General features: G+C 37.4%; 2 protein-coding genes across 6 annotated transcripts in view; one reads left to right on the top strand and one right to left on the bottom strand.

Annotated features, from left to right (window-relative positions):
* Positions 1-24,422, bottom strand: part of LOC126698692 (receptor-like protein EIX2) — a 91,847-nt gene that overhangs the window by 11,415 nt on the left and 56,010 nt on the right. The gene's annotated exons all lie outside the window — the stretch shown is intronic.
* Positions 12,913-22,614, top strand: LOC126698694 (single-strand DNA endonuclease 1-like). Of its 3 annotated transcripts, XM_050396085.1 has the most exons (15): positions 12,913-13,118; positions 13,233-13,390; positions 13,792-13,853; positions 13,982-14,109; positions 14,536-14,587; positions 14,733-14,805; positions 14,902-14,975; positions 15,683-15,742; positions 15,863-15,974; positions 16,014-16,034; positions 17,558-17,657; positions 18,997-19,079; positions 20,485-20,585; positions 21,102-21,232; positions 21,792-22,614. In XM_050396085.1, exons 1-15 carry the CDS (start codon positions 13,051-13,053, stop codon positions 22,300-22,302), a joined length of 1,734 nt encoding a protein of 577 aa, XP_050252042.1. In that variant the 5' UTR covers positions 12,913-13,050; the 3' UTR covers positions 22,303-22,614. The 3 variants fall into 3 exon arrangements, with proteins under 3 accessions (XP_050252042.1, XP_050252041.1, XP_050252043.1); XM_050396084.1 differs by having other exon boundaries at positions 12,916-13,118; positions 15,863-16,034; XM_050396086.1 differs by lacking the exon at positions 12,913-13,118 and having other exon boundaries at positions 13,312-13,390; positions 13,978-14,109; positions 15,863-16,034.

The following is a 24,422-nucleotide window of genomic DNA, read 5'->3' as shown; positions in this document are numbered from 1 at the left end:
AGACTTAGGGAAATTATTACTTATGGCAACTATTCATTGTTTTAAACAGAACCTAAGTCCTGCATGGCTCCTCGGACCACAGACTTAGGGGAAATTATTACTTATGACAGATTGGGAAATTATTACTTAGGGGAAATCATTTTAAGGCGTGCGCGCAGTCTAGCACCATTGCAACCCTCATTCAAATTCGCTGCCCAGCATCCTTTTTATCTCGACCGTTTACATTTATTTATGTCGTTGCAAGCGTTAAAAAAAAAAAGAGGGAGCGGTACTAGCATACATCCATAGAAAGCAAGGCAAACATTCTATATTAATATTCCGAGGTCAATACAAAGAGAGGTCCTTACAAAAAAGCGCAAAAACAGGACAACTCTCATTCAAAAAAAAAAAAAAAAGGAAGGGAATACAGAAATTAAAAGCCTAAAGGCTAAGCCTTAGCAGAAGGATCTTCTTTCTACTCTGGCTGAGGAGGAGGAGCCTCGATGGTAGGGTCCGTGGCAGGATTCTTCGCTTTATCAAGCACAGGGACGGCATCAGGCACCGCCAGATCCTGCTCCGAAGCCGCTTGGGCGCCATCAGGATTCTCTCGGATCTCCTGAGGATAGAAGATGTTCTCGGGCAGTCTCAGCGTCGAATTCGCAGGAATTCCTGCAGCATCAAGGGCATGAGCCCATGAGATGCTGCAATAGTCCCTACACACCTCGGGGATCTCTTCGGATAGCCTTGCCTCTGTTTCTTGGACCCCGAGCTGGCAAGAAGCACTCTTTTCAGCCTCTGCAGCCTCTCGGATCAGCTGAGCCTCCTCTTTGACCCGCCGCAGCTCATCCTCGATTTTCTGCAGGGCAACCTTGAGATCCAGCACTGCCTACTTCTCGGTGGCAAGGTTGATCTGGGTCGAGTACAGCTCTTTGCGCTGATCCTCCGCCTGGGTCTCAGCACTTTTCAAACCGGCCTCTGCACTCTTGCGTTGTTTCTCCGACTCCTTGAACTTCTCCATGAGTTCAAGGTGATCGTGCTTAAGGGACCCCAAGGCTTTCTCCATCTCCGTCCGAGACTGGGTCTCAGCCTCAGCCCAACTGCGATTATCACGACAAAACTCCTCCGCCACAAATACCTGCTAAGTAATCTGCGAACGAAACAAGATTGGTTTAAAATTTGACGGGGTTAAATAAATTAATAAAACAGTAAAAGGGTCACTTACCATCGCGAGATCCCTTTTGAGGGATAGGAAAATCTCGGGCTGAGAGAACCGCCTGTAGGCCTCCATATCCCAAGGAAGGAGTAAGGGTTACTCCAAGGCATCAGCTACGTACCCTGCTCGGCCCCGGTTATACTCTCGGATTAACGCATTGTAGGGAATGGCAACCCCATCTAGCTCCAACTTGGGGCTCCATGTGCGCGGGGTGGCTCGCACCTCAGCACGGTTCTCCTCATCCCGACTTTCCGCAGAGTCACCCCTTCTGCTCCTTGGCGCCCGGGTGGTCTTTTGCTGCTTGGTCGGCTGGGCAACCACCTCACCCTCCTCAGGAGTGTCAACTGGCCTTTTCTTCTTCAGGTCCGAATTAACCTTAAGGCCTAGGTCCGAGGGAATCTGAGAGACCACAGGGGGAAGGGTCTCGGCCTGTGACTGAGTTGGTCCTTTTGATGACTGACCTTTTGATGATTGACCTTTCCCTTGGGAGGCCATCAACTCCCGTAAAGTTTTTCCCTTCCCGGCCATGGGTTCTATCTCTTCGTCCGAGGGGTCGTCCGAGCAGGTTATGATTATGGGAGCACCAACTGCAGAGTGTTGGTCCTACTCTCCTTCAGGATCAAAAAGCTTAACCAAGGGGGCTTGCTGAACCTCCTCCTCGAAATAAAACTCGTCTATCTCTTCCTCAAGGGAAAGACGAGATGATTCGGCTTCCCCTTCAACCGGAACAGCAACGCCAGGCTCGTCTGGCGGAGGTAGTTGCTCTGCTAGATAGGGATCTCGAACGCCGGGTAGTACGACTGGTGGAAGATCACGTTGAGCTAGGAACCCGATCTTAGCCAACCTCGGACTGCCAGCCCCTATGGCGTGACCGATAGCTTGGAAAGAGCGGCTTAGAGGTTGATAGCCCAAAACCAGATGAGTCGCACGTAACTGTCCGTCCTCGGTAACGTAAATTTCCGACCTTAGAAGGTAGTTCAACGCCGGCACATTCACGAGGTTTAGCCGAGGAGCGACATGAACTTTATCTGCAAACGTCTAAGAAAAGTGGGATTAGTTCATGAAATTTTCCAATTGTAAAGAAAGCGAGAAAAATAACCCCCCAATACTAAACCCTTTCCCGAAAAGGATTGGCCCTAAAGACGCCGCACCTGGGATTCCTGCCCGAGTTGGACAATGAATACCATCGAACCACTCCCTCGAAGCAATAAGAAAATCGTTCTTCACGGTCTTATTGGATATTGGGAGACAAGAGATCAACCTAACGACCTCGGATCGGGATTTAAGATGATACCCTCCGTTCTCGATGTGGTGACACTCGTACAGATAAACCACATCGTGCCAGGTAAGGCCTAGATTCATCCGCTCGTCTAGGACATCTACACAGCCTAGTATCTTGAACATGTTTGGGGCACACTGATGCGGCGTCAACCTATGGTTGAACAGGTATTCCCTTGTAATCCTACGTATGGGAAGTGTCATCCCTCCTTCTATGAAAGCAATCATGGGGATAACAACTTCTCCCTCACCTCTATCTGTCAATACTCCTTCAAGAGGACAGTACTGCAGCCCCACTCCCGGGGGAATGTGGTATTTTGCCCTAAAGGCCTCCATAGCGGCTGGAGTTTTTACTAGTTTTTCGAATCTATCCATCTGAGCTGAACTGGAGGAATGAAAATAAAGACCGAGGAGAAAAGTAAAGTTCGAGGAGGGAATCAAAACGGCGAAATGAACGAAATTTACTGATACCTTCACAAAACGCTCAATGGGATGCTTGGAAATCTCTCTTGGAGGAGACGCTTCACGAAAAACGGTTATAGAGGCTTAGCGGACGCAAGTATTTGTAGAACTCTGGAGTTTGATGGAGTTCTTTGGAATCCTCTGGGGTTTATGAGATGCAGATAAAAAGAAAACTGAACCCCTCTGACATCTTATATAGCCGGGAGGAGAGAGAAAAGATCGCTTCTGCCTAAAAATTCGAGAAAAAATGATGGCCGTTCGATCCACGCCTCACCGTTGGATGAAGGGGACAGAAAGCCTCCGGAAGTAAATGGCCGCGCCTCGTAAATTGTAGCGCGTCCAAAGTAACTGCCCGTACGCGAGCCCCAAGCCATCCTTACTTCCATCCTCTCACTAACATCAAAACCCCGCTTTTCTCCTCGGAAGGAGATAAAAACCGGAGTTTTAAGGGGCTATTGTGGGGCCCGGCCCAAAATAATGGGCTAGTCAAACTACGGGCCCGTCCGAGAAGCATCCTGTTCGAGGAGAAGTCACAGCCAAAACCTTATTCAAACCCAATTGCGGTGAAAGAAACTTGTCCGAGGAGTAACTCCTCCTCGGACATTACGAAGTTCGGACGAAGAGCTCGCCCCAACCATTGCAGTTCATCCTCCAAGCATATAAAAAAGAATAAAACCCAAAATATCTCATGGAAAGCTGTCACCACCACATTAAATGTATCACAACCACCCTCTTGGCCGCATTAATGAGGAAAAGACCCCTGAACAGTACTACCTTGGCCACTGCAACTCACAAGGGAGTGATAAGGGTGTCTGATAGGACAGGTACTCAAGTGGGGGCTTAGATGATCAACAAGTGTAAGGTTCAGATAAGAATGAGAGAGCTATATAATGTAGTGGAGTCCCTCAAAGAGGGGGACGAAAGAAATGTATTCGGCACTCAGGAAATAGAATATTCTGTTAGATATCCATTCTTGTGTTTTTATTCCTGCAATAATATTGTCCATGCATCAGACCGACTAAGCTCACTGAGGCTAAGTTCTTTGACCCATCCTCTACAAATATTTATTGTGTGTTGCGTCTCGGGCCAAGGCCTAATCAATAGGGTTTGGACCAGGAAAATCGTGCAACTACAATTCCCATTAATGCTTTATTATAAATATTATTATTATTATTACTGATAGGTCAAAGACTTTAATTATTTTAATTAAAATTGAATCAATGAATTTTAAAGTATAAATACGGTACACATTGTGAATTTTAGTTAGCTCAATTCGTAAAATTTTTTGTTGTTGAATAAGAAATTTGGAGTTTAAACCCCGCTTACACCAAAAACCAATGGATATCTTGGCCTATTCATAAAGAATAATTATCATAGAACAAATACTATAGATTGAAATTCAATTTCGTGTGTCTATATATATATATATATATATAAAATAAAGCCATGACAAAGTGATCCTCTCTAGAGTGAGGAAATGTAAATGTTAAGGAAATTTACAATTGATAATATATATAAAACTGAAGTTGTTTGACTTTTGGATAACCACATAAGATCATGCTATATAAGCTTTTGAGACTTCAATTTATAATATAGATAATTATCATGGAGCATATACTACAGATTTTCAATTTACTACCTTCTAGATGCCTAGAAATTTTATATTGTTCTGATTAATCTGAATTGTTTCAAATGCCATTTTTTTGGAACTTTATAGTTGATTGATGACATGTTTTCTATATTTCCAACTCAATGCTTTCCGGGAAATGCTCTTCATAAAGAATTGGATGAAGAGTTGAGCTTGATGGTTTAGGACTTGTATATGTTTAAAATCATTTGAAATCCAAACAATATGAAAGAGAGTCCTCCAACTTGCAAAACGTAATAGAAACAATTGGTCTTATAGTAATTGCAAAATTATGACTATTTTTAATTTGCAAAAGAAAAGATAAAATAGAGGTTAAACAAAATATCCAAAACTTTGAGTCTCCATATGAAAACCCAAATTAGACTAGCTCCTAACCATAATGGGGCTACTATCCTGCCACCATTGTGACCAAGATCAAAATACAAAAATATATTTCTGAATTCGTGATTATGCAAATAGTGATAAATTCATTTTACTACTTTTTTTATTTTAGGAAATTATAAATTTATAATTCAAAGACTTTGAACCTCTAAAGTTTTGAAGAGAGAGTTTTGGAGACTTCATTTTTATTGTCTAGAGTCTTTGGATTTGAAGTAATCCATACGCTGGGAAAAACTTTTCAATTTATAAAATTATTTCTTTAGTACCTAATTTTCCACACTAACAATAGCATTTTTGTTTGTCTAGATTTTTCTAGAAAGTGTCTTTCAAGAAAATTAAAGCTTGATTGTGAGGCCTTAGAATCTTGACAACAAACAATAGGAGACATCGAAATCTAATATCATGTAAATTGGGTTTTCTTTGTTGACAGCTTGAAATTTTGGTAAGGTATGAGTCACTAAGTAAAATAATAATAAAAAAAAAGTCTAGTTAAAATGGTTCAGTGTCAAATTGTCAATTAGTTTATGCATGGAGTATCTTTGATTTTTTTATTTAAGTTGTTTTCGTTTAAATCGATTTGGCAATGAGGTTATGGCAGACAACATCCTCCCATAGACAACAATCCCCATGGGCAGTCCAAGAGGCGAGCCAGTTAGAAAGATCAATAAGGTCTTGCTTGAAGTTGAGAAGAGCACGTCGCTTGGTATCGATGCAACGAACCTCAAATAGTCCGGTGCAGAAGAAGAAGTAGTTAGGAAAAAAGAGAAAGGCAAGGAAAAGGAATGAACCCTTCATCATCAGATTATTATTATATTATTAGTTGCAAGTGCAAGGCTTATAAAAAATTACACTAAACATTGCATGCTAATTTATAGGAGACTAACAACAGTCTTGAGCCGATTAGTTTTTTATTTATTTATTATTTATTTTTAACCCTTGGGATTCACGTGATGATGAATAAATCAATAAAATATAAAAATATAGCATGTTTAACATAAAATAAATAATAAAAAAGCGAGTCTCCTAAAGTCTTCCACTCTAAAAAGTTGCGTGTCTTTCATTTTTCTATAAAATAAAAGTTTATTATTTTGTTTTGTCAAAAAAATAAAGAATTTTTTTTTTAATTGTTTGGCATTGTCTAACATAATTGATGGGGAGTATGCTCGATAAAATAAGAAGGATGTTATTTTCAATCCCTCATTTTTCCTTCCTTGAGGCCAAACATTTTTTTTTATAATTTTTTTATTAAAAATAAAATAAAACAAAAGGCTTGTCTTCCACTAAAAAATTAAATAATAATAATAATAATAATAATAATAATTTTGTCTTATCAAAAGCATTCAAAATTTCTAATCAATTCATGATTCATGTTCATAGAATTTAGACTACAAAAGCAACCACAATGATCTTTCTCACAAGTCACAAAACATAAACCCTTTTGCATAGTCTTCCACTACCAAAAAAAAGAAGAAGTCTTCCACTATAAAAAGCAAGTCTTTCATTTTTAAACACATTAATTGCATGAGGAATATTATAAACACAACAGTTTTTACAATTGCTTATTAGACAAATTTTTATCGATTCTTATTAGAGCATGTCATCAATATCGTGTTTTCACTTATCAAATTATTAATAATAATTTGTCTTTATGATAGATGTGATTTTTTTTTTTTTTTTGGGTGTGGTATTAAACTTATTTGAATTCTTCTTAAGTAATGCAAGGTTTTTTTTTTTTTTTTTTTTTTTTTTTTGAAGAATTTGAGTAACACAAGTGATTAGGGAGAATCCTTCATAAAACTAAGTCATTAGTTTGAATCTATCATTTTCTGGAAAATGAGACATTAATTGATGGTTTATTTATTCATTTATTTTTTAACAGATTAATTGATGACTTAGGACTTGTGTCTACACACACACACACATATATATTTTTTAAAAGGAGTCCCTAGTTTGCATAATGTTAATAGAGACAACTAGTCTCATAGGAATATGAAAGGAAGTACTAAATTTGCTATCAAAGTTTCTCTCCTCTCTTCCCCCTAATTTGGTACCGCCAATGCCAAATTTTTGTGGAATTCAGCACTTAAGGTAGCGAATTCTCCCAAGTCTCTTCTCAATTACCTAAATTAGTTGACACAATCATGAACATAACACCTATAAACGCAAATGTTAGTAATATTTAGTTGAAAGACTCATATATAAAATTTGAAGAAAAATAACCAAAACTTTGAGTCTCTTATTCGAAAACCCAATTTAGATCAAATGCCTTCTAACCATAATGGGGCTGCTACGTTACCACCATTGTGATCAAAATCAAAATACAAAACGATAATTCTAAACTCCTAATTGTTCAAATAATGATAATTCAATTTATATATATATATATATATATATATATATATATTGTGGGGCCTGAAATTTGAAATCCCAGCCCACTTCACATTAAGGGCCCAAAGACCAAGCCAAGGAGCCTACTGCCGAGGACGTATGACGAAAGCCCCTTAACGGCCTAAGAATGTGGCAAAGGACGATCTCACGCTCAACACCTCACAAAACGTCTGTGGGAAAAGGACAAACTCAGTACAAGAGCAGTACAAACGAGAAAGCTGCTAACACCATAATGTGGAGCCCAGCGCCTGACAAGCCTATACTCCATACCATGCTATCCAGTTTTTCCCAACCACTCTGACGTATGGATTGATAGGACGAGTAATTACCCCAAATAAGGAGAAACTGACACGTAGATGAAAAAGGGGAAGTGAATACTAGTATAAAAGGGAAAAGAGAGCTAAAAAAGGGGGGGGCCCCGGAGAAAGAAGGAAGAAAAAGGAGGAGAAATGGTGAGAATGTAATGCTCCTCGGACTAATTCTGAGGAGTCAAACCTTTCAAACTACATTGATGCAAGGCTCAGCTATACAGTCCAAACCCATCTTTGTATGATCGCTCATGAAACCGGGACCAAACCGAAACCCAGCGCCCAGAGGCAGGCCTTTCCAAACCCACTCTCTACAAATCATATTGTTTGGGTCCTTTACACACGAGCCCAACGTCATCCTTGGGTCATTAAAAATCGTGTCCCTACAATTGGCGCCGTCTGTGGGAAGGCTTGCGCGTTGGCGCAGCTGGCGGTGGAGTCAAGTTTATATCAAGCAGAGGTCCGCGAAGTTTCCTCCATTTCCAGCAACATGCAATTGTTGCTCCGGCATCAACTCCCGCTAGGGGCTACGTCTCGCAGTGCCAATGGCACGGTCAGCTCTAGGGGCTTCCAGCCTCAAGTTAACTTTTCCCATCTTGGTCCAGGGGCTAACCTTCGAAAAATAAATAAATAAATATAGAGAACAAGTACTCAAAGAAAAAACTACAAGTTTTGGACAGAACCAAGGCCCTGCATGGTCCTCGGACTCAAGCCTATGGGGAAACCAAGTACACACAGAAAAAACTACAAGTTTTGGACAGAACCAAGGCCTTGCATGGTCCTCGGACTCAAGCCTATGGGGAAACCAAGTACACACAGAAAAAACTACAAGTTTTGGACAGAACCAAGGCCTTGCATGGTCCTCGGACTCAAGCCTATGGGGAAACCAAGTACATACAGAAAAAACTACAAGTTTTGGACAGAATCAAGGCCTTGCATGGTCCTCGGACTCAAGCCTATGGGGAAACCAAGTACACAGAAAAAACTACAAGTTTTGGACAGAACCAAGGTCTTGCATGGTCCTCGGACTTAAGCCAATGGGGAAACCAAGTACACACAGAAAAAACTACAAGTTTTGGACAGAACCAAGGCCTTGCATGGTCCTCGAACTCAAGCCTATAGGGAAACCAAGTACACAGAAAAAACTACAAGTTTTGGACAGAACCAAGGCCTTGCATGGTCCTCGGACTCAAGCCTATGGGGAAACCAAGTACATACAGAAAAAACTACAAGTTTTGGACAGAACCAAGGCCTTGCATGGTCCTCGAACTCAAGCCTATGGGGAAACCAAGTACACACAGAAAAAACTACAAGTTTTGGACAGAACCAAGGCCTTGCATGGTCCTCGAACTCAAGCCTATGGGGAAACCAAGTACACACAGAAAAAACTACAAGTTTTGGACAGAACCAAGGCCTTGCATGGTCCTCGGACTCAAGCCTATTGGGAAACCAAGTACACACAGAAAAAACTACAAGTTTTGGACAGAACCAAGGTCTTGCATGGTCCTCGGACTCAAGCCTATGGGGAAACCAACTACTTAAAAGAAAATATACAAGTTTTGGACAGAACCAAGGCCTTGCATGGTCCTCGGACTCAAGCCTATGGGGAAACCAACTACTTAGAAGAGACAATACGGGGATTGGACACAACCTGGACGTTATATGACCCTTAGAATCTACCCCGCGAAAGAGTTCCCTATTGATAAGTGGGCTAATCCCAAGGCTGCATGGATTTCCCAGCCTACCCTCGGATTCTCGGTACTAGAGGAATTGGTGCGACTGCAATATAGTGTCATACGTTGTCAGAACACAGTTAGAGTCCTTCACTGCTCGGTTACCCCCTCGGATGAATTATTTAGAGTTTATCGTTCTCGGACGGTCTCCTCGCACGTATTACGGAGTATTCAATTGTTATCTCGGTTAGTTTCCTGAGTTTAATTTACTGTGAATTATTACTATTATGCCTGGTAATGTCGGTAAATTAGAATTAGTCGGATTATGTTTCAAGGTTTCCTGCTCTAAGTATCATTGAAGAAAAACACACATGGAGCACACCCATTCACAAAATAGTAGTTGCAAAAAAGAAAAATATTTAAAACAAGTAAATAAATTCCTCTTTTATTAAGACAAAGAAACCGTACAGCGTACATTGAAAGAGCTTAAATAAGCTCACACTGAAACTAACTACACAAAACAAAAAAGAAAAAATACAAGGGAATTAAGAAAAAGCCGAAGAGTAGGTGCAGGGGAGAGACGTGCTGCCGCTTTAAAACTTCGTCTAGGGGAGCCATTCCTCAATACTTTTACATGCCTATAACTCAGGCAGCAAAAGAGCCCGACTTCGGGTCGGCACCGTTGAAGAAAAGGTGCCGGGAGTCCAACTCGAGGTTAGCCCTGCTGAAGAAAAGGTGCAGGGAATCGGAAGTTGATGAGCCTCCACGGAACCATGCCTGCGGTATCGCAGACGGCGTTGATGGTGGAAAACCTTTCTTCTGACACACCAAAAATCTGGTGTGACCAGAACCTGCTTCGGATTTTGACTGAAAGAGGGGGGGGGGGTACCGTTCCCACCATATCCAAGCGGGAGGACACCTTAAATCTGTGCCTCCCCTGCCCAAACCACATCACCTTAAGTCTTGGAAGGGTCCGGTGCCTCTGTGGCGGGTAAAGTTCCTCCACCTCCACCCAAGCCTCAAACATATTGCACTAAGGGAGGACGACACTGGATATGGGAACTGGTTATGGATAAAAGGTTATGGTTTTGAAGGGAGCAGAAGGGTTTATATGCCAGGAGAATAACCACCTATCCTGCTTATATAAAGGGTAAGGTGGTGTCATTTAATTTGAGCAGATTTCCAAGAAACGCTGCGGACAAGGCAGCTCTGGCACAATTTCCAACACCATTCGCCACCACAAGATTTAAAGGTCCTCGTGAAGGCGCGCCTCGAATACTGAAACATCAAAAGGACACTGCGTGGGTGAAGAATAAAGTAATGCCACTTAAATTCGGCACATCTCCCATGCAAATGGAAGAACACAAACAGCAATAAGGTGCGGAACTTGAGCAAAACCGCAAGACGGGCCTAACATCACCAAAACCCTCCTCCCCAACTAAAAAGTTGGGAAGCAGGATTTTGAGGGGCTATTGTGGGGCCTGAAATTTGAAATCCCAGCCCACTTCACATTAAGGGCCCAAAGCCCAAGCCGAGGAGCCTACTGCCGAGGATGTATGACGAAAGCCCCTTAACGGCCCAAGAATGTGGCCGAGGACGATCTCACGCTCAACATCTCACAAAAACGTCTGTGGGAAAAGGACAAACTCAGTACAAGAGCAGTACAAACGAGAAAGCTGCCAACACCATAATGTGGAGCCCAGCGCCTGACAAGCCCATACTCCATACCATGCTATCCAGCTTTTCCCAACCACTCTGACGTATGGATTGATAGGACGAGTAATTACCCCAAATAAGGAGAAACTGACACGTAGATGAAGAAGGGGAAGTGAATACTAGTATAAAAGGGAAAAAAGAGCTAAAAAAGGGGGGGCCCCGGAGAAAGAAGGAAGAAAAAGGAGGAGGAATGGTGAGAATGTAATGCTCCTCGGACTAATTCCGAGGAGTCAAACCTTTCAAACTACATTGATGCAAGGCTCAGCTATACAGTCCAAACCCATCTTTGTATGATCGCTCATGAAACCGGGACTAGACTGAAACCCAGCACCCAGAGGCAGGCCTTTACAAACCCACTCTCTACAAATCATATTGTTCGGGCCCTTTACACACGAGCCCAACGTCATCCTTGGATCGTTAAAAATCGTGTCCCTACATATATATATATATATATATATATATATATATATTGTTTTGGAAATTACAAATTTATAATCCAAAGAATTTGAACATCTGAAGTCTTAAAAGAGAGTTTTGGAGACTTCATTTTTCTTTTCCAAAGTCTTTAAAGTCTCCTTTACGTTGAGCAAAACTTTCCACACATTAGTGTCTAGTTTTCTCCACTGCATAGTTTTTCCAAGAAAATATAGTTCTAGTAAAGTAAAGCTCATGGGTCCTCAAAGTCTTGTCCACCGCTTAGTTTTTCCAAGAAAGTGTAAACTTTCCACACGTTATAGACTTATAGAGTCTACTGTCTAATTTTCTCCAAGAAAGTGTAGTTCAAGTAAGTAAAGCTCATGGGTCCCCAAAATCAAGTCCACCATCTAGTTTTTCCAAGAAAGTATAAACTTTCTACACGTTATAGTGTCTAGTTTTCTCCAAGAAAGTATAGTTTTATTAGAGTATAGCTCATGGGTCCCCAAAATCTTGTCCACCTAATTTTCCACACGTTAGTGAAAGTGTAATTCTAGTAACACTAATTTTTTTGATAAATAATAACACTAATGTTTTCTTTTTCTGATAAACAGTAAACAGTAATACTTTTTACTACGTTTCAGGCATGGTTTTACTATGTTTATTGTAAATCCTCAAACCCAAAAAGTATGTTCCACCACAATTTTGATGATATATGTTTTGTATTTTTAGTTTAATGTTGTTAACCGTTTCTAATTTTAATAAGATTTTTCTCAAAGAAAATGTAGTGATACACATTGAGAGGACTTTGAAACCCAATGGCATTGATTTATTTTGTTGTCGAAAGCTTTAGAACTTTTAAAAAATACCAATGTCATTTCTTATGAACTCAATTTTTTATTTTATTTTTTCATTCTTTGGTATAATAACTGATTATTATTATTATTATTTTTTTTGGTTTCTCAACGCTTATAAATCATCTACAAAACTTAAATTTACAAGAAAAATAAGCTAAATAATAGAAAAAAATTTTCAAAAAAACTTTTATTAATAAAAAAAAGAGGTTACATTGCAAATTGCATTTTCTAACTTTGCTTAAAATACAACTTCCCATCATCCTTCTCATTCTAAAAAGTATTTATAGGAAGGATTTAATCCTTTAGGAGATGAAATAAGTCGAATAACACAGTCCTACTTCTTCTTAGAGAAGAGAAAACAAATTAATTAGGGAAAAAAAACATAAAATCCTAATTCAACTTGGAAAAAAGAATTATTATTATTATTATTTTTTTTGACATCCAAAGATAGAGAAAAAGAAAATTCTAGTCCAACTAAGAAAGCAAAAAAAAAAAAAAAAAAAGAAAGAAAAAAGTCCAGCCCAAAAGAACCAAATTTTGTAAAACCATAAAAAAGGCCCAAATCTGATGCATTGGGTCCAATCATTCTCTCTAGTCACTCACCATGTCCGGTACACAAGTTGCAGAAGAACCCGCACAAATCACATTCGCCATTTGCATATTTTTAACGGATAAATAAAACTTCAGAAATTTCAAAATTCCCTCTCTCTCAGTCTCAGTCTCAGTAGTTAGTATGGGTGTGAAGAACTTGTGGGATATCTTGGAATCATGCAAGAAAACTCTACCACTTCACCATCTCCAGTAAGTTTCCCACCTTTTCTTTTCTCTTTTTCTCACCAACCAAACAGACCCTACTGGTTATTTTTCTTTTGGGATTTATGTTTGGTTTTTTAAATTTGAATTATGGGTTTTTAGGAACAAGAGGGTGTGCATAGATCTCTCTTGCTGGATGGTTCAGCTTCAAAACGTTAGCAAATCACACTCTTGTATGAAAGAGAAGGTTTATCTCAGAGGTCTCTTTCACCGCCTCAGAGCTCTCATTGCTGTTAATTGCACCATTGTTTTTGTTACAGGTACTTAATTCATATGCTTTTGTGTTTCTGGGTTTTCTTCAATTCTGCCATTTACTTTTAAAACTAGATGTGTGTTTTTAATTTAATCTTTTACTTATTGTGAAGATTGGGTTTTTGGTTTTTTGTCAAAGAATGACTAATGGGGCACTTGATTTTTAGGAATAGTTTGCATAGATGTTTGTGTTGGTGATTTTTCTTTTTTAAAATGAGACTCTTATAATGTCACTGTTCTCTGTATACACACTATGTACATGGGATTTGGCCCCTTTAGTGGTTAATGTATGAATTCTTGCTTATCTATGAAGTATATGAAAACAATGTATTCAGTTAAGATGTCATTGCTTTCAGAGCATGGCATTTGACCACATATCTTAATTTTAATTAATCTTTGCTGCCTGTAGATGGATCCATTCCTGCTATTAAGTTATCAACTTATAGACGCCGCTTAAATTCAGGAAGTGAGGTGAGAAACCTTGTGTGCACATGCAATCACTGTATGTTGTTTACTTTCTTTTAAACTTATTTTGGGTCCTTTTTTTTTTTTTTGGTGGAAAGTTCTTCATACTAACTTGATTTGGTTTATGAAGGTAGGTTACTCAAGATGATAGAAACTTGCAAAATGTTACCTCTCTACGAAGAAATATGGGATCTGAGTTTTCATGCATGATAAAAGAGGCTAAAGTTTTGGGCATGGCACTTGGCATTGCTTGCTTAGATGGGTAATGTCTACTGTTAAAGTAAATTTTTTTAATATAGGATTATGGAAGCAAGAACTCACTAGTTTAATGGGTTTAATGAATATAAAAGTGTAACAAATGGAAGCCAAAAGAATGAAATAAATAAATATAAAAAATTTATTTTATCTTATTAATCTAACCAATCTTGAAAAAAAATTTCTTGTCTAATCTAGACTTTTCAGGTCTTGTATGGTTTATTTTGCATGATATTATGGTAAATCATGATGCACCACTTTATTTAATAAAAATATATATGGGAATATGTTTTCCTTAAAAGGGGAGAGAAGGGCTTTGATTCATGGAAATGCTTTTGTGAAAAAATATTAGCAACCCCTTTTTTTCTTCTATTGTAAACAAAAAGACCTGGACTAACTCTATATGTTTTTATTTTATTTTTCTAAAATTTAGGATTGAGGAAGCTGAAGCACAATGTGCATTGCTAAACTCGGAATCGTTATGTGTGAGTACACTTTTTACTGTTAGTCATGAGAGGATTATTCCATAGGAGATGCATACTATGCACTATCATATTCTCATCATAAAAAATCACTGACATTGTTATCATCATTATAATTTTTCATTAACATTACTATAATGACCATCAGGATGGATGTTTCACTTCGGACTCAGATGTCTTTCTTTTTGGTGCAAGGACTGTGTACAGAGATATATGCCTTGGTAAGTAGATTCACATTTGGTTGCATATTGAAATTCCTTAGAGTAACTTGTTTTTTTTTTTGTACTAATTATGCTTCCATTTTGCTAATAAATTAGGAGATGGTGGTTATGTCACTTGCTATGAAATGACAGACGTAGAAAGACAGCTTGGATTTGGAAGGAACTCATTGGTAAGTTTCTAATTGTGAATGTAAAATATTTACGAAGCTTTTTAGAAAAAAAAATGATAATTCCTTTGCTATGCAATTGATTAACAATGAGAACAACCAAGCCTTAGTCCCAATTGTTTTGAACTTGGCCATGGATCCTTAACAGATTAGTCACGGTCGGCTATATGTATACTTTTCTGCCATAGACAACTGCATCCATAATACTTAGTAATATCTTCAAAGTTTATCGTTCACCTGATGCAATGATAATGAGCAACTTTGAGAGAAGGACAAAAGGGTGATAATAAGCTGCAAAAGCATTTAGTTATCAAAAAAAAAAAAAAGCTGCAAAAGCATTTACATCTTGGCTTTAAGATATGACAAGCCCTCCTTTAACTCCTTTAAGAAACTACATTCTTCTATATTACAAGACCTGAAATGATATAGCTCTGTTTTAGGAATTGTTGTTTGTGAGAGCTTCTCATATGGAACTGATCACGTGTGTGTGTGCGCGTGTATGTTTGTGTGGATGCATGGGTGTCTAGCTTTGTCTCAATAATATTGATTGCAATCTGCTTCATTTTCTCCTTAAGAAATGGCATTTATAAAATCTTTTATCTAAGTTTCTACTTTATATATTCCATTTGAGTCAAGCTTCCTCCACTTGTAACAAGCTAGGTGACTCAGTAACTTTTTGGATAAGTAACTCAGTAACTTGTGATCTTCAGATTACCCTTGCACTACTTCTTGGCTGTGACTACTCTCAAGGAGTTCATGGTCTGGGTCCTGTAAGTTCTAAACCTGTTCTTTCTCTTTGGTGGACCACATTCTTCTTTGTGTACCTATCAGATCTCATTTAGAATGGTGAATGGAAGCTTATGCTGTTGTACTAAAATTTCCATCTTCAGGAGTCCGCTTGTCAGATTGTTAAATCAGTTGGAGACAATGTTGTCCTTCAAAAAGTTGCCTCTGAAGGACTGTCCTTTGTAAAAAAGAAAAGAAGTTCAAAGAAACAGGGGGCTGTTTCCAAGTGCAATAATAGCAAGGAGAACTCACTGGATCATGATATGAATGTTAATGGTGAATTCTAGAAACCTTCTATAGTTCATGTAACAGGCCTGCATGTGGTTCTATTATGCTGTTTTGAAACTTTTTTGCAAGCTAATGAACTTTGTCTCAAATGACACTTTCTCCTCCAATAAGAATGGGTGGAGGGTTAGGTTATGGGTACAAAAACCACTAGGTGTAAGTGTGTGCAACAACAATAACCAAAATAATAACAAAGCCTTAGTCCCAAATTTTGGGTTGGCTATGGATTGTCAACAAATTAGTCAAGGTTGACCACATGTATTATTTTCCTCCATTCTATTTTATCGGTCTTTGCAACTTCCTTAATTGACATTTCATGTTTTACTGCTTCTACTAATGTTTTTATTTCTTTTTTCTTTTTCTTTTTTTTTTGGGGGGGGGGGGGTTGGGCGGGTGGGTTGGGGGTTCATGGGTGTGCTAAATTTGAATTAGGTTTACAATTTAGTTGTGATTGAGTTGCAATATAGGATAATGATTTTTTATATTTGAGAAAAAAGGTTGTGATAAAATTGGGTTTTTGAGTGACTTTAATAAATCATTTATAAAATGCTTTTGTAGGTATTTTCTGACACAAAAAATAATTGCTATAGATATATTTGTGTGTGTTTGGACTTTTTGTGGACATTTTTCTCATGCTTTTATAGGATTTGCATCATAAGTGAGAGACTTGTTTTATCTTTTAGTTATATTTATATATAAAAAATGTGAAAAGGGGTAGAGGAAGACCTAAAATAATGTTGGTAGCCAAGGAGGGTAGTTGATTTTTTATCTGGGTGGAGGATTTGGTTTGGGATGCACTATTCGGTGATTTGGAATTTTTTACTGTTATGTTTGATGTGGCTAGAGGTCGGGACATGGTGCGATGACAAGTGTCTTTTACCAAAAGTTACAAGTTGTGGTGTTCAAGTCCAAGAAACTCTCCAAAACAAATTTGGAGTAAGGCTACCTACCATGATCTCTCCAAGATGCTTGCAAAAAATGGGAGTTTTGTGCACTGGGTATGACCTTTTTAAAAAAAAAAAAAAAAAAATTGATGTGGCTTTTGTGGAAGGAGCGCAATCATTGGGTCTTTAAGGATAAAGTCAATTTAAAGAACTAGCTTGAAGTCTTGCTACTTCAATCTTTGTTTGATAGGTCATGTGTGTGGGGTCTCAAATAATACCTCTTTTGTGTAATTTTGTAATTCTTTTAGGTTATGGAGTACTTATCATCATGAGTCAGTCAAAACCTTTTTCATTAATAAATTATTATACCAATAAAAAAAAAAAGTGAAAAAGGATATGATAATTAAAGACATGACAGATAGCATGATTTTGGATAGGATAATATATGTGGCCTACCCTAAATTAGTTTATTGAGATCCATAACCAATCCCAAAATTTTGGGATTAAGGTTTTGTCATTGCTATTGTTTTATAGCTATGCATGTGTTTTGATTATCAGTTCCAAATATTTGGTTTTACAAATGGAAGACTTCACATTGCTGTTACCATTGAACATTTTTTAGTCTTGTAGGAAGTAAGCATGATTCACAAAGGGATGACCAGCACTTGCAAGTTATTGATGCATATTTGAAGCCCAAGTGCCACTCGGCAGATTCTGATGCTGTGCATAGGTAAAAACATCAGTTCCGTTGTTTGTTGGGACTAATGCTTGTTGCTGCATATGTGAGTGTTTAGATATGTAATATGTTTGGACCTTTTTTTCCCCCCTTTTCGTCCCTTTGTGTAACTTATAGATGATTTGTTATACACCATCTTTCATTTCTTTCTTCTGCTCCAGTCATGTCTTAAACTCTATTGAACTCAACCAGTCAACCCCCTGCCCAATTCCAAAAGCTGAACAGCAGCTGTAAGATTGTGGCTTTTGATCATTTTACAGATATGGGAATGCAACATGTATTTATATGAAAGGATCAATTAGGTAAAATTCTTTAAAACAACCCAGTCTTTCTGATTCCATTAGAGTATTGGAAATAATGATATTTGTCAGTTTATTTCCTCCCCCCCCCGTCCAATAGAATGTCCTGTCTTTTTCCCTGGCTTTTCTGATAAAAACACACATGATGTGATATTACTTCCAGCATGTCAAGCATTGCTGTTTTTAAAATCTACATCCCCACCCTGTGATAGGAATGCATATTTCATTATAACTGAGACTAATATGCAACTTCATTTGGTTTTGGCAAAGCTAATTTACTCGGCCAAAATTCTATATACTCTGGCTGATTCTGCCAAGTGCCAAGTGTTATGTTAAATGTCTATGATGGCATTTTGAACTGGAAGTTTGATTATGTCAGTTGAGTATTTGGCCCATGGAAAATCTTTTAATGATAGAAACACTTTAATGCAATGAAGCACTTATCTGTAGATCAATTCCATATCATCTAGTCTCTAATATTATTATGGTAAGAATATTTTGGTCTTTTTAGAATTATCTGCTTAAGGAGACAAGTTATATGTATAGGACAAGTTACTTATAAACTGGGAGAATTTTTTTTTTCACCAGTGGGTATAATTAATGAGCTTTTTCACAAAATAATAAATAAAGGGCATGAAAATAGACATGAATACACCTTTAAATTTATTATTTGCAAAGGCTTAGCATGTATCTCATGCAAAATGCTACATGAGTGCCCGCACCTGATATCTGCACAAAAATCACCATGTAATAGTGCTAGAGTTGGTAGTACCTGTTAACCTCAATTTCCTGTAATGGGCCACAGCATGTATATCAATCTGAACCTATGCATGGTTCAATAGGGTGCACCAAAAGCAGTGAAACTCAAGCTCTTAGCTTACCATCAGCTGGGTAAGTTTCAGCTTTTCCTGCTCAGCCTGTATTATTCTTAGCCCATCTAGAACTGGATTTAGACTGTGGTAGTGTGGTGCTTATATTGCAAAATCTTGGGAGTGAAGTACTGAAGTTGCTTTTTTATTGCTTTGCCTTTGTAGGGCTCTTGCTCAATATCCTTTTCAACGTGCCAAACTTCAGCAGATATGTGCTCAGTTTTTTGAGTGGCCTCTTGATAAAACAGGTTCTTCATTCATTCCCTTGTTCATATTTCATGCCTTATATGCTCATGCACACATACATCAAATGTAAGAATTTATACAAGCACATTGTTGATTTTGGTTGTCTTAAACAGTCAGAGTTTGTAGTGGCTAAATGGAAGTCAAGGATTTTGGCTATTGTCCTGGTAACTCCCAAAACAAAATTCTCATGTGAAGTCAGAATGTCGGATCTTTCCAATGGTTAAAATTTTTGGTGTGTTTTTTTCAGTGGTTTAAAATTTTAAATTGTTCAAGTCACATCTAATTTGGATCTAAAACTTGGTGGATTAGGAAAATATGCTGTGTAATTGTAGGATGCTTATATTTGAGAATTGTCATACCAGATGCTTCAAGAGCATGAACCCTGCCCATCTGTGAGCATCACTTGTTTGTAGTCTGAAAGATCTGCAGAATGTTATGGGTTCTATAAATCTTAGTTAAAAAACTTAATACATATTGAACAAGCTCAAGTATTTCACCAAAAGTCTTGCAGCTCAGTAGCATTGCCTAGTCTGCTTCCTGAGGAAAACCAGGATTCGAATCCCCCCTCCCCCACTTGTTGTAATGTTTGAATTAAAAAAAGAAAAAGAAAAAAAAAAGCACAAGTAATTCAAAATGCCTGCCATATCTATTCTAATATATATGTGATATGAATATATGAAAATCTTGGGTAGGGCATGGATATGGCACATATCAATTTGAGGTAAAAATTGATTGTTCTTAAGGAAAAATAGGGATTTCAACAGATATAAGTGAGGATATATTTTACACCCCCTGTACTTGTTCTATTTTCATAAAGTCATTACACCAGGGAAAAAAAAGTTTTAGACCTTCAAAATTCTAAATCTTCATAAATGTCTAGCATGGGTTTTGATCATTTTTTAAAAAAAATCTTCATAGTTTCTTTAATTATTTGTAGCTATTTTATGCCTTTAAAGTTTGTTATTCATCTTTTAAACTAAAATTTGGCACATTTATTACAAAATATTAATAAGCTTAACCCTATCATATCATATCCCAGATTAAAGAAATGAAGTACTGCTGGTATCCATATTGTATCATATTGGCATTTGTGCTTGATACTTCACAGATACTTAGTTATTGTTTTCTCAGTTTCCTACCCATGGGCTTCACAATAGATTAATTCATGGTTAATATTTTTAGATTTTTGGGATTTTCTGTCGACACAATTTGCTTGCGTCCAAAATCATAGAAAATATGGGAATTTTTTGAGGTTACAGGGTGTCATAAAATATAATATCTATAACGTTTCCTAGATTGTATGGCAAATTGGTCTAAAATATGTTTTTCCAGGTTTTTTTTTTTTTTTTTTTTTTTTGTGCCTTCTTATTTTTGTTTTTTTTACCTTATTCATGATTCATATCTCAGACGAGTATATCCTTCCAAAGATTGCTGAACGAAACTTACGGCGATTTTGTAATTTGCGATCAACTTCATCAGATCTAGAACTGAAGCTTCCATTACACAAGGTACTACTGTTTTTTTTTTATAACACTAATTCCTTATTCATTAATGGTTTACTCAAGGTAAATTATGATGATATAATTCTGTTTGGTCACTCATGTTCTATAAACTTGCAGAGTTGCACCATTAGTACTACCCTGGAAGATTTTAGAAATAGCATTTAAAGAATGAATGTCAATTGTCATTTGCATTATATTGAAAGCTATGCTCTATCCTTCTGCTTGGACCATTTTTAAAATTGGAGCCACTAGCTCTTTTGATTTCATGATATGCTAAGAAACAATTCTGGCATAAATTTATTGTAGTTACTGTTGAAAATAAGGTAACTGATTATATGTACTTTATAAAAAAGTGCAATGACTTTATCCATAGGACGTATAAATGCCCCCTTTTCACATTTAAACATAGTTGATAAAATCTGAGTGAATATGTTGTTTGTACTTTTCTATCTTTAACCATTTTGTGGCGTATTAGGTTTACGATTCCTCTTTCATTTGACTAGTAATATTTCCCAATTACAGATACCAGTTAAATGCCCTGTCTCAAAAATTATCAAGCATCGAAAGGTTCAGGGAAGAGATTGTTATGAGGTCTCATGGGAGGATTTAGATGGACTTAAGACCTCCATAGTACCAGCGGATCTTGTAGAGAGGTAATGAATTTTATCCTTTTGTAGTGACTTAAGTATAATGTTGGGTGGTGCTGCATCTAATTTGAGACGGATTTTGTGTTGCATGCACATTGAAAGATTTTGTTTGAGATTGCAACTTATAACAGGCATGGAATCTTTTCTAATCAAAGCTTAGGTTTTTGTAACAATCAATCAATAGAGTATGTTTCTATTTTCCCCTTTTTTTTCTTGGAGTTTAGACGAAAAAAGAACATATTTAAAGTACAACAAATATTCTTAAATAATGCATTGAGAGGAACACATCAAGAAGACCGGTCATATTCTATAGTTATTAATGAATTTCTGGTAAAAGCTTAATGCTGTGTAAATGTTTTTTTTAAATATTTTCATGGCCCATACAGAGGGTATCCAGTTCTACACCTGGAACTGAGCAAACAAAAAGTTCTACAATCATTTTTCAGATATTTCTTAGGGGTATTCTGGATAAGCAAATAGTATTTATCTCTGTTTTTATTTTAATATCTTTTAATACTGGAAAATTCGTTTTCCTTATCCTTTATTCCTTTTGTTTTGTCCAAAGTGCTTGTCCTGAGAAGATTGTGGAATTTGAGGAGGAAAGGGCTGAAAGGAAGAAACAAAATCACAGGAAAACAGGGCCAAAGAAATCAGAAAAGGGATCTTCTGTGACTGAAATTGATCTAAAACTCCAAAGACTATTACTTGACATCGAATTAGAAAGCAGTTCTGTTCACAATGCCTCCTTTTCTTCAAATGTGGAGATATCAGAAAGCCGTACTGCTGCACCAGAAGTTGATCTAACAAACCAAGATCTGTGGCTTGATCCAAAGAGCAGTGATGATATATCTTGCAATGAAGTTGGTCCAAGTACTGCTAAAAGTGAGGTCATTGATCTCTTAAGCCCTTCCCCACCAAGACAATCCTGTATGGTATCCAAATTTCCAAAATCAAATGGTCCATGTATTGATGTAATTGATTTGAGTGAATCAGAAACTGATGTGTCTCCTGAACATGAGAGGAAGGCAAGAGAGTTAAGATTGTTCTTAGCCAGCATTAGGGATGAAATCTCTTGAACAGCCATGAAGAAGTCTAATGTAATCGTAGTTTGGATTTTCCCAATGAAACTGATTCCATGTCATGTACCTCTTCAGTCTCCTCTTTGTGGTTAGTAGAGACAGTGTGGTGTTTCCTTGTATACATCCTGTGTACTAAGGTTTGTTCTTTTCTTTTAATGAATTTTTTGCTTATAAAGAGAGTGTGTATTGTATAACAATCATATTTAGATGTACAAGGATACTGGATAAATTAATCTGAAGTCTCAAACGTAGGATTTAAAGTTCAAATTCTTTCATTCTCAAATCTATAGTTCTTGGCTTTAGACCTTTCTGGTAGTTTGTGATTTGGTTTCGAGCTAAAGATTGTATTCCATACTTCAATTTTGCCCGTAGATTTCAAGCTTATTACTTTTTTTTATTATTAATTATATTTTGCATTTTATCAATGACAAATCAATTTCAACCTTATCAACATCATAAGCATAAGTTCAATCTTAAGAGGGGATAAGGAAAATTTATTGAGCAGCACAGGAACTTGGGCTTGATTGGTTTATGTTATAAGAAAGTATTCTGAAAAATATGTGAGAACTTAGGCCTAATTTGGTTTGTGTTTCCAGTTTATCTCCATTTCAAGAACAGAGTAGGATGATTCCATTCTGTTCACACACACACACACAAACACACACACACATATATATATATATATATATATATATATATATATATATTACATTTTACAGTGATTTTTGTTTTGTGATCCCCTGCCCTCCGCAGCCAGTTAGCACCCGAAGAAAAGCCAAACAAACCACCCTCATTCCTGTAAAAACCAGTTGGATTTTCTTAAGCAGTTAAGCTCATGCTAGATTACATTACTGTTTTCTCCCTTCATCCCTTCTTGTATATTTCCATGGTTTGTCACTAGTAGTTATATTTGAAGGTCTGCTTTTGAGGAGCTTTGTACCAGCACCTCACCAGCTCCTCCATTAACATTGCGTCATGTTAGTAACAAGGATTTAACGAGTGATGTAGTCTGCTTGCTTTTCAGTTTCAATCTTTGGTTGAATATGCCAGTAATAATAAGCTTGCTTAATGTGCTCCCTTTTAGTACTTCCACCCTGCCAATTCACTGGGTTCCTATTTGTCTCATCAAAGCAGAGTTTCTCAGGCAGACTTTTTAACTTCAACTTTATAATGAGAACCACTCCATAAACAGAGAACCTAGTGGGAAAAAAAATCAGTGATTGGAAATGTAGCATCTAAAAAAAAAAAAAAGTAGCTAATTTTTTGCTGGTAAAGAAAATACTAATCAAATTAATGTTAGGAACAAAAAAAGCTAGACCTTTATTTCGGATGATGTTCAAATTTGCTGCGATGAACAAACCATCAATTCTTCCTCCACTTTTTCTTTCATTTGTTTTGTTCACCCTCACAAAAAGATTGGAATACTTCACCGGGTAGGTATGGAAAAAAATTAAACATATGAATCACAGAATTTCTAAGTTTCAAATATCTGTCTTCCTTTTTCTTTTTTTGGTCTGCATTTTACAGCAATAAAATCACAGATGAAGTTAACTGAATTGCTGCAGTCTACATAAAAGAAAATTCAAGTCAAGAGAGGGTGTCCTTATCAACCATATCCTAACCAACAAGAGCAGCGGTTGACAATTCCCATGGGCAATTAGATATCATAAGCTACTGGACAAGAATAAAACGATCACTTACTCAAATATTGTAGCAATGAACTGCTGACAAGAATTTGTAAACCACTGCATGCCTTCATGCTGACCAGGTTGGCCAGTGCCTTTATGCAGAGACAAATTACTACATTTCAAAAGGGCTGGAACAAAAGCAAATAACAAAGATAAAAGGGAAGATGACAAGATATTTCTATGCAATTCTTGCCTCTCCCTCACTGTCAGAATATTTTTTAGAGAGAGAGAGAGAGAGAGTGAGAACACCATTAGCAAAACTTACAGTTAAAAATTAGACACAACCCATCGCATTCAATGCACCAAGTAAATGCTTGACTAACTGAAAAGAAACAGCGGTAGAAAAGCCAAAATGTTGGTGCTACCACTTTAGTTAGTGTCCAACAGTTCAGCACTTGTTTTGGGTGAAGGAATAGGTTTCAGATTGCT

This window comes from Quercus robur, chromosome 9 (assembly GCF_932294415.1).
Source record: "Quercus robur chromosome 9, dhQueRobu3.1, whole genome shotgun sequence".
In the NCBI taxonomy this organism is placed as follows: Eukaryota; Viridiplantae; Streptophyta; class Magnoliopsida; order Fagales; family Fagaceae; genus Quercus; species Quercus robur.
Note: the sequence above shows the minus strand (reverse complement) of the source record. Positions and strands in the feature narration are given on the sequence as shown.

Coding starts and splice junctions, on each gene's coding strand:
- LOC126698694 (XM_050396084.1), top strand. CDS start 13,051: ATGGGTGTGAAGAACTTGTGGGATATCTTGGAATCATGCAAGAAAACT. Junction 14,806..14,901: donor GTACAGAGATATATGCCTTG/GTAAGTAGATTC, acceptor CTAATAAATTAG/GAGATGGTGGTTATGTCACT. Junction 19,080..20,484: donor GTGGCCTCTTGATAAAACAG/GTTCTTCATTCA, acceptor TTCATATCTCAG/ACGAGTATATCCTTCCAAAG.